This window comes from Hoplias malabaricus, chromosome 12, assembly GCF_029633855.1.
Source record: "Hoplias malabaricus isolate fHopMal1 chromosome 12, fHopMal1.hap1, whole genome shotgun sequence".
NCBI lineage: Eukaryota > Metazoa > Chordata > Actinopteri > Characiformes > Erythrinidae > Hoplias > Hoplias malabaricus.
The window spans coordinates 36,548,049-36,567,592 of record NC_089811.1 but is presented as its reverse complement, the minus strand read 5'-3'; the positions used below and the strand labels follow the sequence as shown (position 1 = coordinate 36,567,592).

General features: G+C 43.0%; 1 protein-coding gene across 4 annotated transcripts in view; it reads left to right on the top strand.

Moving 5' to 3' along the window:
• Nucleotides 1-19,544, top strand: part of ptprna (protein tyrosine phosphatase receptor type Na) — a 39,571-nt gene that overhangs the window by 8,745 nt on the left and 11,282 nt on the right. Inside the window, exons 1-12 of one of the 4 annotated variants that reach the window (XM_066641019.1) lie at nt 621-825; nt 6,583-6,633; nt 11,111-11,221; nt 13,444-13,537; nt 14,846-14,999; nt 15,291-15,606; nt 16,010-16,141; nt 16,511-16,542; nt 17,268-17,542; nt 18,115-18,201; nt 18,366-18,445; nt 18,856-18,920. In XM_066641019.1, the coding sequence (XP_066497116.1) occupies nt 753-825; nt 6,583-6,633; nt 11,111-11,221; nt 13,444-13,537; nt 14,846-14,999; nt 15,291-15,606; nt 16,010-16,141; nt 16,511-16,542; nt 17,268-17,542; nt 18,115-18,201; nt 18,366-18,445; nt 18,856-18,920 (1,470 nt within the window). In that variant the 5' untranslated portion in view covers nt 621-752. Of the gene's footprint in view, nt 1-620; nt 826-6,582; nt 6,634-11,110; nt 11,222-13,443; nt 13,538-14,845; nt 15,000-15,290; nt 15,607-16,009; nt 16,142-16,510; nt 16,543-17,267; nt 17,543-18,114; nt 18,202-18,365; nt 18,446-18,855; nt 18,921-19,544 lie in introns of those variants that run through there. The other 3 variants (XM_066641022.1, XM_066641021.1, XM_066641020.1) reach the window with 3 other exon arrangements.

Here is a 19,544-nt window from a genome sequence, read left to right as displayed (position 1 = left end):
AAGACTGTCGGTTCTCTATGGTGTGCTCCTGCCTTGCGCCCAGTGATTCCGGGTAGGCTCTGTACCCACTGCGACCCTGAACTGGATACGTGGTTACAGACAACAAATAAGTGAATGAAGGAATAAAGTTGGTAGTTGTTATAAAATAATGTTAGTATCTTCTTTATATGAAAAACACTCTCCCAAAATGTACACCATGGAAAGAAAGCAAATTAATGTGTTCGGTTGTTAAAATGACCAATGCTCCCACTGTTTATATGTATACATGTGTATTCTGTATTTCAAAATCATTATAAGCTTCATATACATAACTCTGTACTCTACACCGCTGAGCACAGGCTTCTGAAATGTGCTTGACTCTGTAAGTTTTCCTGAATACACACTCTTAAAACCCTCACGTGGAGTGTTTCCACTTGGACTTGCCTCATAGAAGCAGGGAGAGGTGAGTAGCAGCGCCCATTTATAAACAACCCTTCTACAAACCACTCGGTGTACCCTCGGGTTCCCGGCATGACATCACTGCACGAGTGATACGGGCCTTGGCCGTGGGGTGGCGCTGCGCTCAAGCTGCAGGAAGCTTCTCTCTCTCTCTCTCTCTCTCTCTCTGTGTTTTCGTGCTGTCCCCCTCAGCGCCTCTCTCCATCACCTGCGCTTCTACAGGGGACTGGAGGGAAGGGGCAAGAAAAATGTGGATTTTTTAGATCGTGGTGGGACGGAGACCCTCCGTTTTAGACCCACGATTCGACGACACGATGCATCACCGACTATGGAGAGCTTTACTGGGCATCACCGTGCTCTTCCAGCTCGGGATGGCGGGCAAATATGGTGAGTGCATACATCCACAAAGAGGGGAGAGGAGGAAAGTCACCCAGAGAGAGAACATACAAGAAGCGATCGTAAACGTGCTTTAGGTGGATTCGTGTGCGCTCGTAAAGACACGTAGCTACGAGTTAGTTTCGATGGCAGTGGTGGGTTGGTGATCGGTTCTCAGCACAGAAGGTAACGCCTGCCTCTGAGACACTGGGAGCTGTCGGAGGAAAATGCAGAACACAGGCGCCGTCCATTACACACAATTTCTGCTTACTCGCTGTTAAAACAAAGCTCTGCATGTACATTGTTGTTTATATCCACTCTCCCACGTCATTTCTGCTTTATATTTGTGTATTGATTATTTCAGTATGACGACAAATGACGCAAAATCCTTTGAAAATCAACACTGACCTCACTTACATTAAAAGTTGGGAAGGGTATTTCTCCTGAAAAGTTACCGGTTTACAGATCCCATGTTAGGTTCCAGAATCGACCATTATGTGAGTTGATTGTTGAGGTCTGTTTGCGAGGAACGAAGGAAATCATTAACCATTGTGGAGGACACCACTGCAGAGAGGAGACCTCCCGTTTAAAAAACCCGAACAGGTTAAGACTGGCCCAGGTTGATGCAGAATGCGCCAAATCACCAGAGCCCTTTCCCCCCTGAGCTAAACGTGGTGAACAAAACCAACAGGACCGTGGTAGACGTGACCGCATCGAGCAACTGGTGGATATGAGCAAAAGGAGGGAGCTTTCAGTACCGCGGACAGCGGCCAAATTCACCTCCGTGTTTACAGTGGCTTCACCTCTGCCCTTTAACCGAGTTAATCATTGAGAACAGGAGGCTTGCTCTCACTTCTCTGGCCACAGACTCTCAGTCACACAATCACACCTCGAGCGAATGAATCTAAGGGATATATTAATGTATTTTTAGATATACGCTGGAATTAGGACACCACGGTTCCCTGATGTCTGTGACTTGTTATTGCTTTTACAGCTCATCGACAACCTTCACATATAGCTGTAGTCCCTGATGGCACCTGTTCTCTTAGTATAGGAGTAAAAATATATACAGAAGCTTATAGAGTGTGCAGCTACACCCCCACTCTCTACATGTTAGATACCTGTATCTCTCTCTCTCTCTCTCTCTCTCTCTCTCTCTCTCTCTCTCTCTCTCTCTCTCTCTCTCTCTCTCTCTCTCTCTCTCTCTCCTGGGTCTGTCCAGTAGTGACTCACTGTGTGTATGCAGACCCACGTCACACCCTCTCTCTGTTCATCATAAATATCATCCATCTATCCATCCGTCCTTTCATACAGATCCATACTTCAGACCCTTGCATACTTACATAGCACCTCCATAATTATTACTGAACGATTCATTGTAATACGTCTATCATAAGCTACAGTTTAATGAGTTATAAACATTACCAGCTCATTTTTGTTTGTTTTTTTCCAAAAATTGATTTACTTTCATTTCCTTTTTGTTCTCATTGGGTTGTTTATGCTTGTGGCAGAGAGCTGCCATCAGCATGCAGAGTGTGTCCAGTGTGAGCAGGAAGCTGTCAGATCAGAGGCTGCCTCTGCCACATTCGGTGATATGATAACATCCTCTCTCTCTCTCTCTCTCTCTCTCTCTCTCTCCCTCTCTCTCTCTCTCTCTCTCTCTCTCTCTCTCTCTCTCTCTCTCTCTCTCTCTCTCTCTCTCTCTCTCCCACCATTTCCTCCGGATTCACTCATTTTGTCACACAGCTATGATCGCCACCTGTTAGCGAGTGGGGATGCAAGATTGACAAGCCTCGTCTCATCCTATTTATATTTGTCATGAATAATGCAAGTAGAATATGCTCAGTGGGGCTGGCAGAAATCACCAGCACATCTGTCCCATCCCTCTGCTTGTAAGCAGCCGATGTACAACCAGCTATAAAACACAGATAGGAAACCACAGGGTTTTCCAACGAAGAAGGAATGCACTCAGTGGAAGCTTTGGCAACGTATGTGTAATCCAAATTAGTTTGTGATTGAAATTGTTATTGCAGGGCAGGTTGTGTTTCTGATGTATGGTCTGTGTTGTGGTTGGTGTCAAGCACACACACACACACACACACACACACACAAACAAAACAAATGTGTTTGTCATTTACTGAGTACTACAGATTGTTATGAAGAAAATTAACTCTCCTATAAGTGGCTGGCTAATGTTTTCAGTGCTGCGTAAAGTAGCTGTTGGTGTGGTTTTAATGGAAGATAAAACCCGGCGAGATGAATCCAGACAAGCTACGCTATTTCCAAAATTTACAGACGCCTTTTCTTAATGGGGTGCACCCAGTTTTGAAAAGTCATGCCACTACAATGGAATGCAATGGATGCTCATGAGCCTTACAATGGTCAAAGTCAAGTGTCAGGAAGAAGGGTATAAGGTCTACCAGCAAAAGGATATGGAGCAGCTGTGGACTAATGGCGCATCATTCAATACATTTAGGATGAGTTAGAGTGACATGTGTGTTCCAAAAATAATCATCACACTGTAAAAAATGTCTGTGAATTTTACGGTGGAAAACTATAAAACCATGACAGTAAATGACTGTAAACTGCTTTCTGTGACAGTGAAATACCATAAATACTTTTATCAGCCAAAATATTTTTTTGGGGCGGCACGGTGGTGCAGCAGGTTAGTGTCGCAGTCACACAGCTCCAGGGGCCTAGAGGTTGTGTGTTCGATTCCCGCTCCGGGTGACTGTCTGTGAGGAGTGTGGTGTGTTCTCCCTGTGTCTGCGTGGGTTTCCTCCGGGTGCTCCGGTTTCCTCCCACAGTCCAAAAACACACGTTGGTAGGTGGATTGGCGACTCAAAAGTGTCCGTAGGTGTGAGTGTGTGAGTGAATGTGTGTGTGAGTGTGTGTGTTGCCCTGTGAAGGACTGGCGCCCCCTCCAGAGTGTATTCCTGCCTTGCACCCAATGATTCCAGGTAGGCTCTGGACCCACCGTGACCCTGAATTGGATAAAGGTTACAAGATAATGAATGAATGAAAAAAAAAAAAAATATATATATATATATATATATATTTTCCATCTCTTTACTGTAAAAAATACATTATTTCACTGTTATAGGCACAAACCATTAGGGGGCGGTACAAGTGTCCAAGGACTGGGAGGAGCTGAGACTCATTAGGGAGCTCCCAGCATGCCTTGCTTCTCCATATTTTCTGTGATTTTCAGAGCTTCTTTGTTTTTTTCTGTCTTTGAGACTTTTTGATTTTGTGTTGCATTGGTGTGATTATTTTGTGTGTGTGTGTGTGTGTGTGTGTGTGTGTGTGTTTCTGTGCATGTTATAACCAGATGTGTGTTGGTCAGGAAAGTTCACTATCAGCCTGTGTTCCGAGTGCTGGAGTGTGGCGCCCAGATACCACATGTTTCTTTAGTCCTTTCAGCAATATCTCCTTTTAAGGGCTGAATATAGGATGCGGTTTGTCTGTGTCTAAATACGGCCATATCTCTGTCTCCATTCTCTCATTTGTCACACAATTTACATGTTAATTTTATGGCAAAACAATGTTTCTTTGTTATTTTTATGTAAATACTATGGCTTTTTAACGACTATATCTGTTTTTTAACAGTAAAGTACTGTAAACAAAACAGTCCTTAAATGTAAAATTTATGATTGCCAAAAACGTGACCATATATATTACGGGTGAAATTCTGGCAACCACAGCTGCCAGTATTTTACTGTACCGGATTTTTTTTTACAGTGTAACGTCAGCACACACGATGGAAGGGCGCATTAACTAACTTATATGAGATATGCTAGGATACTTACGTTCACCCACTGGCCATTAGGAATGCTAAAACCTGCCTTTGGGGCACATTAGAGCTTTGTTGTTACCCTGTGTTATCAGTGCACCGCTATATCTGTGTTTGTCTTGCTCCATTCAATTGGCAGGAGTGCTGCTGGCCAGCCCAGGTGTGATTCCCACACACACACACACACACACACACACACATTCAGATGGGAAACCGTCTGGCTGCTAAGTCGCCTCTGTGTTTGATCAGCTGTGTCCAGCATGGCCACCAAGGCTGCCCTGGAGCTTCTGCTGTCCACACAGCAACTCCACTGCACCTGGAAGAAGGCAAGCCATCAGCTGCTGCTTCAGGACACTGTGTGGCTAAATGCTGCTCATTATTATAGTTTAACAGGCTTTTGTTCTTGCTCATAGGCTGCAGCTCCTGTATGTGAGGTAGACTGCGAGAAACAGGTAGAGACAGATTTGAGTGGAGTGGGTGTTTACAGTCTGCCCACTGATGCGGAGACCATTGTGTGTGTAGCAGAGAGGTCACTCACCCGGACGTCCAAAAGCCCAGCTCAAATAAGAGACGCTGTCAACTGCTTACATCTATTTACATCTTTATAAACAACAAAATCTCCAGTGTTGGAAGGTACTTAAGCAAACGAGTGATTTTTTACTGTGCTTTTATTATGGCACACTATAAAACATGAAGCATTTTTTTAATCATGCAAAGTGTAAAATCAACGTTATCGTCGTTATCCAAATTGCACTAATTTGTAGCATCTGTCGCCACGTTGGGCAACTTTTAAGAAACAATAACAAAAAACATGCGCCATTTATTTGAATCTCAATATTTGTTTCAGATCTCACATGATATATGAACAGTTACTGTCTGAGGGAAGATCTGATGTAGATTTTAGTGTAATGGAGCTAACATAAGCCCAATGTCATTTTTTCATTCCGCATTTTTATTTATTTATTTATTTTAATGTTGTGCTCCGGTTTCCTCCCACAGTCCAAAAACACACATTGGTAGGTGGATTGGACACTCAGAACTGCCCATAGGTGTGAGTGAATGTGTGAGTGTGTGTCACCCTGTGAAGGACTGGCGCCCCCTCCAGGGTGTGTTCCTGCCTTGCGCCCAGTGATTCCGGGTAGGCTCCGGACCCACCGTGACCCTGAACTGGATAAGGGTTACAGACATTGAATGAATGTTGTATTCAAGCACAACATTAAGCAGTAGCACAGCATTTTAAACTGAATTTTCAACACTTTGTAATGACGTGGAACAAGGTGAAAGAATGAGCTCTGCACAAGGTTGTTAAAATGTGTCCAAGAAATCATTTGGATGAGTCACCTGCAATTTAAGCTTACATACCATATATACAGACTTCTCTGTGTTTGACTGTAGGAGATGTGTGGCATAAATAACCTTTTTACTGCAGTACCCTTAGTCTCCATTCTGTGGCTGAATGGAAACCAACTTGAATATTTTGTACAATTTTTCAATAAATGTGTTATAAAATGAACTCACTAAATTAACTCTTGGCTTTTGCGTTGAGCTGCTAGTGAGCAATGAAGGGTGAAAATGGAGGGGTGAAAAAACACAACACAGACATTTCTACAAAGACTGGCATGCTGAGATAAAACTGATAGCTTTCCTGACACTTTTATTGAAATATATTCCACCAAAATAATTGGACAAATATATTCACAACGAAAAAACCCCAGAGGATCTTCAAAATAGATGGGTGCGTATTTTATGGCTGCTAAATTAACATTTATTTAGGCGCACACAATGATTTACTGATGGCCTGTAGTCGATGAGAAATATTGTTAATCTCTCACTTTGTTTCACTCCAACTCTCTCTCTCTCTCTCTCTCTCTCTCTCTCTCTCTCTCTCTCTATCTCTCTCTCTCTCTTTCTCTTCTCTCTCTCTCTCTCTCTCTCTCTCTCTCTCTCTCTCTCTCTCTCTCTCTCTCTCCTCCCAGGCTGTCTGTTTGAGAAGAAGCTGTGCTCCAAAGAGCAGTTCTGCTCTGATGGTGAGTGTATCAGAAATAACTCCTCATTGGTGGAAGTTAGAGTAGACCTCTATGACTACCTCTGTGTCCTGTCGCTGCACTTCCTGATCATGATGATTTAATCAGAAGCTCAGAGCTTCCTGCTTTAGGTCTGCTATATCAAGCCAGGACACAGCAGGAAGCTCTCTCTCTCTCTCTCTCTCTCTCTCTCTCTCGGTCGCTTACACACACACACACTAATGTGCACTTCTGAATAATTTACACTGTTGTCCCTGTCACGGGAACTTTAAATTAGCTTATTTATTATTTGTCTGAATACAATGGGACGTGTTTGTCGGAATACAATGAGTGTATTTTAATTAATGGTTGTAATATGTGTAGTGGCCTTCTGTGACTACAAGCTTGCCCCTCAATTTGGGTTATAAATGTCAAAAATTAGGAAAATAAAATATTTCTGAAAATGTTGATTCCTGCTGTCACCTGTGATACTCTAATACTCTCTTAACATTCATTCATTATCTGTAACCCTTATCCAGTTCAGGGTCGCGGTGGGTCCAGACCTTACCCGGAATCACTCGCAGCAAGGCAGGAATACACCCTGGAGGGGGCGCCAGTCCTTCATAGGGCGACATACACTCACACATTCACACCTATGGACACTTTTGAGTCACCAATCCACCTACCAACGTGTGTTTTTGGACTGTGGGAGGAAACCCACACAGACACAGGGAGAACACACCACACTCCTCACAGACAGTCACCCGGAGGAAACCCATGCAAACACAGGGAGAACACACCACACTCCTCACAGACAGTCACCCAGAGGAAACCCACACAGACACAGGGAGAACACACCACACTCCTCACAGACAGTCACCCGGAGGAAACCCACACAGACACAGGGAGAACACACCACACTCCTCACAGACAGTCACCCGGAGGAAGCCCACGCAGACACAGAGAGAACACACCACACTCCTCACAGACAGTCACCCGGAGGAAGCCCACGCAGACACAGAGAGAACACACCACACTCCTCACAGACAGTCACCCGGAGGAAACCCACGCAGACACAGGGAGAACACACCACACTCCTCACAGACAGTCACCCGGAGGAAACCCACACAGACACAGGGAGAACACACCACACTCCTCACAGACAGTCACCCGGAGGAAACCCACACAGACACAGGGAGAACACACCACACTCCTCACAGACAGTCACCCGGAGCGGGACTCGAACCCACAACCTCCAGGTCCCTGTGACACTACCTGCTGCTCCACCATGCCCCCTCTCTGCACACCCCATTGTAATAAGGAAACTTAGTATGCAGGATAAAGAGAGCTTGTTAATAGCAGGGCTTGCTAAGGTTTATCCATCTGGATACCACAGACCCCAAAAAAGAAGAGATTCAACCCCTTCTTTCCAATCAAAACTTGTTTAATAATACATGTTCATTCATTTTACAGAAACCAACAGGCCTTCTCTTAACATCCATAGGTCATTCTGTGAAAATAGGACTATATTCTAATTATATATGTTTTCCTACAAGGATAGAAAATGTACTATTCTGTACTTTGGTTATTATTTATGTTAATTTATTTCTTACTGTGAGTTTACTAAACTGTAACGATTGTGTCACCGGTCATTCATTGTCTCTCACCTTCTTTCTCTCTCTCTCTCTCTCTCTCTCTCTCTCTCTCTCACTTCCTAGCTCCCTGTCTTTTTTTTCTACCCTCACCAAGCCCCTCCCCTCACTTCCCTCTGTGTCCATAGCAACCCTGACATCATCAAGCCCATTGCAACTTGGTGCACGCCTCCACAATCACTGATGAGTCACTACCCTACACTTACGCACAGCCTCTGTGTTTGTGCTGCACATAGAAACACACACATACACACACACAGAGACACACATATATATATATATATATATATATATATATATATATATATATATATATATATATATATACATATTTAAATACACACCCACAGTTTACACACACACACACACACACACAGTCTACCACATATACAGGTGCAGTGTAATCACTGCAGATGTGCAAATGTTAGAGAATGATCCTAAAGGACAGTGTCTATTCCTTGTGTCAAGCGGGTCATAACTGGCCAAGGCTTCCTTCTCTCAGTCTGATGAAACAGGGAGACAGATGTATAGGGGGGCTTTTTACTGTATGTGTGCATGCTCTCCTCTAGGGGTGCATCAGGACGGAAATACTTGTGGATATATATTTGTAAGATGTAGAATTTGAGGCTAAACTCTTTTTTCACAAACATTGTGGGGATACTCCCCTCGACGATGTAACCTCTGTCTCTTGAGCTGGGGAACATGATTAACCATAATTTGTTGTGGTTATGTTTTTTAAACTTGCACTGCCTCCCTTGACTGCATTGTTCTTTTATTCTTAATTGTCAACATGATTGCACACACACACACACACACACACACACACATGCAGACACACCAGAAAGTGCAAAAAACCACTGCAGATGCCCTGATTTTAATTGACATTCTCTTTTCATCCTCCTAAGCCCTCCTTACTCTCGGTCTCTTTTGTTTTCCATCATAACAACAGATCACACGTTAAAACCTCAGAATCACATTTCCCAGATTGAGTCTGTAGTTTTGACAGTTGTAAAGCCCTCTCTCACCATTATCCCCTCCATTAGGCATTTAGAATCTCTGGGAGCTGAAACATTTCCTCTCAACACCTTTGAAATTTCAGGATAATGAAGAGGAATTAAAAAACAGTAAAACAGTGGTGTCCCCTGTTGCCATTGTGAGGGTTTTGGCAAATTCCGGATAAAGTTTTACAAATGTCTAAATAAAACAAATGAAAGTATTGTGTTCTCTGATTAATCACATACAAGATGTAAGTTTAAGAGTCCTACTACCATCACTTTGACACACTTACGCTTAAAGTAATTCCAACATTAAAATCAAATCAGTGTGTTCTCCCTGTGTCTGCGTGGGTTTCCTCCGGGTGCTCCGGTTTCCTCCCACAGTCCAAAAACACACGTTGGTAGGTGGATTGGTGACTCAAAAGTGCCCATAGGTGTGAGTGTGTGAGTGAATGTGTGTGTGTGTGTGTTGCCCTGTGAAGGACTGGCGCCCCCTCCAGGATGTATTCCCGCCTTGCGCCCAATGATTCCAGGTAGGCTCTGGACCCACTGCGACCCTGAACTGGATAAGGGTTACAGACAATGAATGAATGAATGAATGAAATCAAATCTGTATCAGTGTGAAGTAACTCATGAGGGTAAACAGTTTTATTGCATCTCAACAGTCTTTAAAAACCCAGGGAAATGACAAAACAGCTTTAAAATGATAAAAATATGGATGGGTATTATCTCAAAACAATTAATGGCCAAAGTGGATTTCACATAATGTACATCATTGTAGAAGGTTTTAATTTTAAGTTTGACATATTTGGCCATTTCGAGTAATTTGATGTGAATAAAATATGGTATTTTAAAAGTATATCAACAAATTAAGAACATCAAATATGGACAGAAAATGTCATATTCCAACATTGACATTATATTTTGCTAAAGGTTATTATTATAAATGGCGCTTGCTTTAATATTTCGTTTCCCTAACAGTTGGCCAGGGTCTGATTATGACAGATTATGTCTCATACTTCCATATCTATGAGTAACTGATCCATGTCTGATCTTTAAGTGCCGCTCTCCTGTTTCCCTCCACCTATAAATAGCCGTGAGTCATGTCAGCCCTGGATGGAGGAATGGGGTTGAGTTCAGACCGAGAGCTCGGCTGCTTTCAGGGATCAATTCTGCCTGGGGCTTTTTTTAAAACACAACGTTATAGTCAGGGATGACTCAGTGGTTTGCATGTGGGTGGAGAATTTGGGCATGTGTGTGTGTTTATGTGGGTGTGATTTGTGTCTATATTTTGTCTTTTTATGTAAATGTGGTTTTAGCTGGAATTAAGATTATTGTTATTAATGCATTATTATTATTATTTTTATTATTCTTATTAATGAAATTAACCCCCCCAGAAATATTGATTATGGAATGAATTCACATATAGAATTTGTCCTTGATTTATTGTAAAGCCTAATGACAAAGTAATGTAATTATAGACATAATAGCTTTATTTTAGAAGAGAAAAAGCCTTTTAGCTTTTACAGAATGTTAATGTAAAAGGTGTTTTCATAGGAAACTTGGAAAGAATTCTACTGGGCCATTCATTATTAAATTAAAGCCAAATGCAAAGGGTAACTGCAGCTTTCAAATTAGATTACATCAGTGCTAAAAAGGACATAGGTCTTTGTCCTTCTGTGATTCTATACATTTTGTATTGATCTTAAGATTTAACTCTTGATGAGTGTAATGAACGTGTCTCTCTCTCTCCCTGTCTCTCTCTCTTAGTCACACACACACAGAAACCATGGTGTGTGTGTGTGCGTGTGATGTGCTAATAAGCATGAAAATCGTTTGTGTCGTGTGTTACAGACAGGTTGTTTGGTCAGTGCCGGAGCTCCAGACTGGACCAGGTTCAGTACCAGGTTTCCGTGCCCGTTCTCCAGAGACTGCAGGGAGTGCTTAAACAGCTGATGATGCAAGGTGCATGCAAACACCGTTCATTCACCTCCTATTACTCATCACTCATTTAGAGTTCTCTGAGAGTTACATGAGCTTAATGGTCATCAACAAGTTAAAAACACGTCTATAGACGCCTACTCAGACTCATTTCCAATTTTTGTCAAATCTCACTTGAATACTGTTAACAAAAAAAAACCTAAGAACAAAGTTGGAGTATTTGCTACCAAACTTACTTCTATCAGCTCATTCACAACAGACTAAATTTGTTTTAGAAATATTAGCCATGCGTTAATTGATGTATAGGAAAAAAGCTGAACAGCAAGCATATGGCTACACTGTAAAATCATTCATTCATTCATTATCTGTAACCCTTATCCAGTTCAGAGTCGCAGTGGGTCCAGAGCTTACCTGGAATCATTGGACGCAAAGCAGGAACACACCCTGGTGGGGGTGCCGGTCCTTCACAGGGCAACACAGACACACTCAAACATTCACTCACACACTCACACCTACGGACTCTTTTGAGTCGCCAATCCACTTACCAACGTGTGTTTTTTGACTGTGGGAGGAAACCGGAGCACCCGGAGGAAACCCACGCAGACACAGAGAGAACACACCACACTCCTCACAGACAGTCACCCAGAGGAAACCCACGCAGACACAGGGAGAACACACCACACTCCTCACAGACATTCACCCGGAGGAAACCCACGCAGACACGGGGAGAACACACCACACTCCTCACAGACAGTCACCCAGAGGAAACCCACGCAGACACAGGGAGAACACACCACACTCCTCACAGACAGTCACCCGGAGGAAACCCATGCAGACACAGGGAGAACACACCACACTCCTCACAGACAGTCACCCAGAGGAAACCCACGCAGACACAGGGAGAACACACCACACTCTTCACAGACAGTCACCCAGAGGAAACCCATGCAGACACAGGGAGAACACACCACACTCCTCACGGATAGTCACCCGGAGGATACCCACGCAGACACAGGGAGAACACACCACACTCCTTACGGATAGTCACCCGGAGGAAACCCACGCAGACACAGAGAGAACACACCACACTCCTCACAGACAGTCACCCGGAGGAAACCCACGCAGACACAGGGAGAACACACCACACTCCTCACAGACAGTCACCCAGAGGAAACCCACGCAGACACAGGGAGAACACACCACACTCCTCACGGATAGTCACCCGGAGGAAACCCACGCAGACACAGAGAGAACACACCACACTCCTCACAGACAGTCACCCAGAGGAAACCCACGCAGACACAGGGAGAACACACCACACTCCTCACGGATAGTCACCCGGAGGAAACCCACGCAGACACAGAGAGAACACACCACACTCCTCACAGACAGTCACCCGGTGCGAGACTCGAACCCACAACCTCCAGGTCCCTGGAGCTGTGTGACTGCAACACCTACCTGCTGCAACACCGTGCCGCCCCTGTAAAACCATTTGCCATAAAGTTTTTAAGTTCATAATCTCAAATGTCAGATGTATGCATACACAGTTACTTTAAGTGACTACATCTTCATTTAATGCTTAGTACAACTCAAAAAATATGCATTTTAGTTGCTCAATACCATTAAGTACTATTAACTAATCTAACCATGAATTCATTCAATGTCAGCCACTGAGGCACCAGTCAATCACAGGGCATTACACACTCACACCTATGGACACTCCTGCACGGCCAGCTACCAACGTGTGTTTCCGCAATGTGGGGGGGGGGCACCAAACTCCTCAGGGCAGTGACCCGCTGCGGGTCTCAAACCCGCGATCCCGGGTCTCTGGAGCTTTCTGACAGTTACTGTCACGCCACCACCACATGCACTGAAGTAAACACATGAAACTGTCCACATTCACTAACTGCAGTGAACCGCAGACCATCCACCATCACGCTCCCATGTCTGTGACTTCAGACGTCATGCTGCATAAACTCATAGTTAAATCTCTCGTATCCAGCTATTTTTACTTAAAACCACAAACAGAACTCTGCTAAATCAGATTCACAAACTCAAAAAGAGGAAATTGTTGAATGAAATTGAATTGTTTAATGGAGTGAAACTTTTCGATATATTTTAAGTTAGAATCAATCAATCCAGTCAATTATTTTGAACATTAGGGGTTACAGTGTAGAGGATCGTGTTCTCTAATACGTACTTATCCCATTCTCTCTCTCTCTCTCTCTCTGTGTGTGTGTGGACAGGATTCTCCTGGCAGGATGATGTCACCCAACTCACTATAATGAAGGAGCTGAGCCATATTCCTCACACTCGAGTCCAGACCTCACAGACGGCACAGTGAGCAGCAGTCATGAGCTTTAGAAACTCTGTGCTCTATTCTTCCCATTCTAATACAGTATTATAATAATATTAAAATAAACAAAGTGTATACTGTAACTATACACATGTATGAGCATTGTTATAGCCTGTAGCTTGGTTAAAATAATGATTCAAGCTCAAAATAAATGTGAGTGTAAAACCAACGCAATAAACAGCTTGGGTGCTCAGTAATTTCTACTAATGCAGTGGACTATATTAAACATGAAGCATATACCAGCACAGAAACAGGCACTTGTACATCTCTGTTCATCTTGTTTGAAATTCTTTTGGTCTAAAATCAAGTTCAAAAACTCCATTGTAGCAACACATCAATAAAAGAAAATGAAATTAAAAACACAAAAGCAATAACAGTGGTCACAAAATGATGTACAAAATTAAATGTAGAATGTTTAAAACAGAAATGACAACAGTTTGGCCGTGAGCTCTGAGCTTTTCTGTGACTGTGGCCAAAACGGTTGGCTCTGACATCGAGGATCAATAAATTAATTAGTGTAAAAAAACTAATTTGTAGTAAAAAAACGACTTATTGTGGTAACATCACAGTGCCAACCAAATCAAATAAGATAGAGGAATATTTAACATGAAAAATGTAATATGAATTAATTGTGATGTTCATATTCACACACCATAGTATCATTTCTGCACACTGATTATTCATTCATTCATTATCTGTAACCCTTATCCAGTTCAGGGTCGCGGTGGGTCCAGAGCCAGTCCTTCACAAGACACACACACACATACACACACACATTCACTCACACACTCAGACACTTTTTGAGTCGCCAATCCACCTACCAACGTGTGTTTTTGGACTGTGGGAGGAAACCGGAGCACCCGGAGGAAACCCACACAGGCACAGGGAGAACACACCACACTCCTCACAGACAGTCACCCGGAGGAAACCCACGCAGACACAGAGAGAACACACCACACTCCTCACAGACAGTCACCCGGAGGAAACCCACGCAGACACAGGGAGAACACACCACACTCCTCACGGATAGTCACCCGGAGGAAACCCACGCAGACACAGGGAGAACACACCACACTCCTCACAGACAATCACCTGGAGGAAACCCACACAGACACAGGGAGAACACACCACACTCCTCACAGACAGTCACCCGGAGCGGGTGTAAATAATAAAAATAATAATGGAAATGTTCTGTGGTATTTATAATGTACCACCAACTGCCTTTGTATTGCTGTTTTTTGTTATAATTTCAGCATAAAATACGTGAGTTTCTTTTTATTTCTTCTGTACAGGTCTTCACAGCATGTGCCTAAAAAATCCTACTCCAGCTCTAAAGCTGAACCCAGTGTTCCCCAGAACTATTTGGACTATGTGATTTTAGATCCTCGCCAGTCCTCAACTCTGCGCATGCAAGCTTTACCACTGGATCCATACACGTACCTGCAGGTACTTCTATAGATATTGTTGTGTGTGAATGGTTTTGTGTGTGTGTGTGTGACAAACTGGAGAAAGCATGGGGTCCATTATATCAGGATATAGCAACCCACTGCTCTGTGAAGTGATAGATAGATCAAAAATGTTATGTCAGGGACGTTATGTGCTCAAATAGATACAATCAACACATTTATGGATGTAACATCAGTGTAGACAGATTTATATATGTAATTATTATTTTTAAATACGTAAAGTAAGTGCCTGTATCTTCCCACACTAGCCTGGTCTCTGATTGTCCTCTAGCAGGAGGATATCTCACAGTCCCTTCACCCTCACGCTGGCGTGGGCTACCAGCGCCCCTCCTCTCGCTCTGGCTCGCAGCAGCAGAGAGACAGAGAGAGGCAGCTGCTGGAGGAGGCCATCTCCCTCTACCGCTCCTCTGCACAGCCCTCTTTCCGCCATCGGGGGGCAGCAGGCCTCCCCGCTGCCCCGTATTACGAGGACCTGGACTTCCCGCTGGATTATGGAGAGGACTACACCCTGCAGGAACGACCCAGCTCACGCCAGCGCACCAACAAAAAGGTTCCACAGGACTACAGCTCTCTGTCTGGCCTGGATGGTAAGTCCCAGTACGTCCAGGGACAAGAGGATTCAGCTTTGTTTCACGTTTTTAATTATGATTTTTTTTCTAGACATGCATTAGTGTAATGACCCATGTTTTTATTATTATTATTATTATTATTATTATTATTATTATTATTATTATTACCGATGCTTCAGTGTCTGAAAAGAAAGTTGGATGCTGAGCATTTAAAAAAAAATTGTTTTTCTGTGACCGACTGGGGATGGATATTAAACGAATAATGCTCAAATTAAAGATTACCATATTGTGGTTTGGTGGACTGTTTTAATCCCTATTCATAATCTGTGTTATCACAATATATTGATGTAGTGTCAGTATTCAGTGTTATCTTGGGTGATGTAGCTGTTTGTGTACCTGTTTGTGTTTGTGTGTATTGAAGAAAACACAATGGTGCAGCTGGCCACGGAGTTGGAGAGGCTTGGGATGGATCCCCAAGACCTGAGTCCTCAGCAGTTGAGCAGATTCGCTCTTCTACTGCAGCTCCTGCTGACAGACAAGACAGAGAACAGAGGTACTGTATAAAAAAATATACACACCTCTCCGCAGACACACACTGAACCTCATTCATTAAAGTTCCATTTCTGGGATTTACTACCGCCATCTCACAAGGCACCTTTTTGCTGAGCTGTTTTTAGATGTGTCACTAAAGGGTTAAGAAGATGCTATATAAGATACCGATGCCTTCTTGGCTTTAGTTGTGTCAGATGTAACTATGTACTCACAGGGTGACCCTCTTCGACCATTAACTGGCCATAATTACAGTGTCTGATGTGTGATATTCAAAAGCCCCTTTTCTGTACAATTATTAACAATAATTCATATCTAATCGCCATACGGTGTGTAATGAGGAATGTTTGTGTTTCTTTTTTGTCGTTTTCAGAGAACCGTCCAGGAGTCGTCACAGTGAAAGAGGTACATTACTGAAATAGATTGCTGGGTCATTATCCAGGGATTATACTGAAAGGTTTTGCTAAACTGACATCCCAATAGCATCCTTTCAGTGTTTTCATGGCCTTAACTATGTATCATTTTAATATCAGTATAATTCAGTACATTTTTGGGGAATGAATCATATCTAAAGGGGCCAGTTTTTCCAAATCATTTGCAACAGATGAGAAAACAAAATAGAAAATGTAATTTTCTGTATATGTTCAAGTGTTTATTTTATTTCAACACAAATATTATGCAAAAATAATAAAGAGGAAGACTTACCTACATATATAGGTCTTATATATTTATTATTATTATTATTTATTTTATTTTTAATAAGTTATTTCTCAAATTTCGTTTCCGTTCCAAAGAAAAACATGTATTTGGATTTATTTAGTTTTTTAGTTTAAGCATCATTTAAACCCAGCAGCTGTCGTATACAGTATCATGATGAATGAACCAAAACAAACGGAACAACATCTTTTTACACTGTCTTCCATTGAAATTTAAGTACGTTTTTTCCCTCCTGTAAAGTTACTGCAGATGCATGTTTTGCGTTGGACATATGTGTATAATACTTAATGCGTGTTCCTCATATTAAGCTTTGTTACAGGGCAAGGGCTGACGGGCCGTGCCTTACTTCCTTGCTCTTTCCATGTTGTGTTTAATGTAATGAGGTAACTTCCCTCCTTTTTTCCCTCTCGCAGGCGATCGTCGAGGGCAGTGACTCAGTGTCACAGAAAGGTGCCAAACCTCTGTCTCCAGTTGTGGCTATGCCTTCCACTGCCAGACCCCAGCTGGCCCCTACACTATCCCCCTCTTCACCAGCTTCAATGACCGTCCTTCAAACAGCCAGCTCCACCACACAGAGGCCGATCATCCCAGTGAAAGACATGGAGCTCCATGAGAAGGGTTCAGCAGACCTGAAAACAGGAGGCAAAGTCGGGAGAGAGGAATACGGCTACATCGTCACAAACCAGAGGTAATAGACCTTTTTTAGTTTAACTTTGTAAAACGCCAAGGAGCCCGTATATGATGCACACTTCTGTTCAAAGGTTCAAAGGTTATATATTATTTTCACCGTCCTTACTGAGTGATTAATAATAAGTGTAGGATTAAGAACTGAGTTCTTCAGGTTCATAGCAATAAATGAAGCTTGAAAGTAGAAAGTTATTATTGAAAACATAATGCAGTACAGTACTCGGCTGAGTGACACAAACAAACAGGGACAGGGTTTTAGAGGGAAAAGCTGTAAAGTCCAAATTGTTTGTGATATGCATAATGGGCTAAAGAAATCACTATTTAAATGGACAGTTTTTGTGATATCATGACCATATCTACATGCAATATTTCTGATCGTTCAGTATACTCCAGTGTAGCTCCGCCCCTCAATAAAGCCAATGTGATCAGACAGCTTCAGAACACTGTAAAGTTTAAAAGAAAGATTAAATTTGAATAAAAACCGTTTTTGTTTCGTGATATAAAGACTTTATTTTTATGAAGCTGCTGTGTCTGTGCGTTTCTGTTTGTGGGTGGCCGCGTGTGATCCCCCAGTCCTCTAAGTCTGTATGATGGGGTGAAGCTGTTAGAGACACTGGCAGAAAGGATCCACCTCACCACAAGCAGCTTCATCAACATCAGGTACAGTCTGTGTGTCTCTGTAGGTGTGAGTGTGTGCATTTAAGACTTGGAACAGGAACGCACAGAAGGAGCAAAGAAAGACAAAGTGTAATCCATTAAGTGTAATCTCAGCTGCACAGAGCACATTTATCAGTGAATGTATGTGTGTGTGTGTGTGTGTGTAGCGTGGTGGGGCCTGCACTGACGTTCCGGATCAGACAGAACTCGCTGAACCTCAGCGCTGAAGATGTGGCCAATAAAGCAGGCGAGTGACAGGTTATCTCTCACACACACGGACACACAAACACACTTTCATTCTTTTCTCTCATTCAGTCATCATCCTACAGGCAATTTAACAAACCCGAGTGTGAGAGAGCGTAAGAGAAAGAGGGGGACGAGGGGAGGCGTGATCAACATTAGCTCTAAGTCTAATTATTTTAAACGCCATCTTCTGCTCTTGAACATCTTGTAAACACTTCAGAAGCATTAGGCTACTTTCAAACACGTTCCCCTGGAAAATGTGACTTTGTGACATGCCGCTAATGCCTCCATCTGAGTTGTTCTTCTTTTTTTTCAGTTCGTAATTCTTCATATGGCATCGTGACTCATCATTTTTGCATTCATTATGGAGAACGTGATTACATTATGAACGATTTGCTTCCCTTTGCTCAACAGTGGCCGAGAAGAATTTCTTGGAAGGAGAGACGGGTCTAAAGATCATTCAGACAGGAGTGGGAGAGGTGAGTGCCTTTGTTTTTTCTTTTTTTTTCTGTCCATGTGCCCCACTCTCTCTCTCTCCTTCTCTCTCTCTCTCTCTCTCTCTTTGTAAAGATGCCCCTTTTCACATTGCAAACCCACATTCGTTCTTACTGACATGTATATAGATCCAGAGTCCTGTTAATTGGTTCACAGAGTGGGCTGCTCTTGCTCTGTACATGTGTATCTATTGGTATCTATTGGTGATGCTGGACCCATTAACTATACAGCTAAGCAGGAAAGGCTCTAATTAGTATTTATTGGAATGGGTTTGCTGTTACATGGTCTTGGCTTTCAGATGCACACCACATTCAAACAAATTCAAGGGTAAAAGAGTGTAAAAGGACACACACAAAAAGCACTAAATCCGTCTCTCGGTGCTTTGGCCGTCCTACTGTACCATTCTCCCGCCTCAAATCCTCCATTTTTTTTCCCCTGCTGCTCCTCAGTTCTCTCCCTCACCCTCTCTTTCTCTCCATGTCCCCTGCCATTCTCCCCTCTGCCATTCTTCTGGCCCTTCTCTTTTTGTTACCTCTGCCGCTGACCCCTCCCCAGTCCCCCTCCCTCCCTCCCTCTCTCTCTTCTCCCCCTCTTTCTCCTGTGGCCTT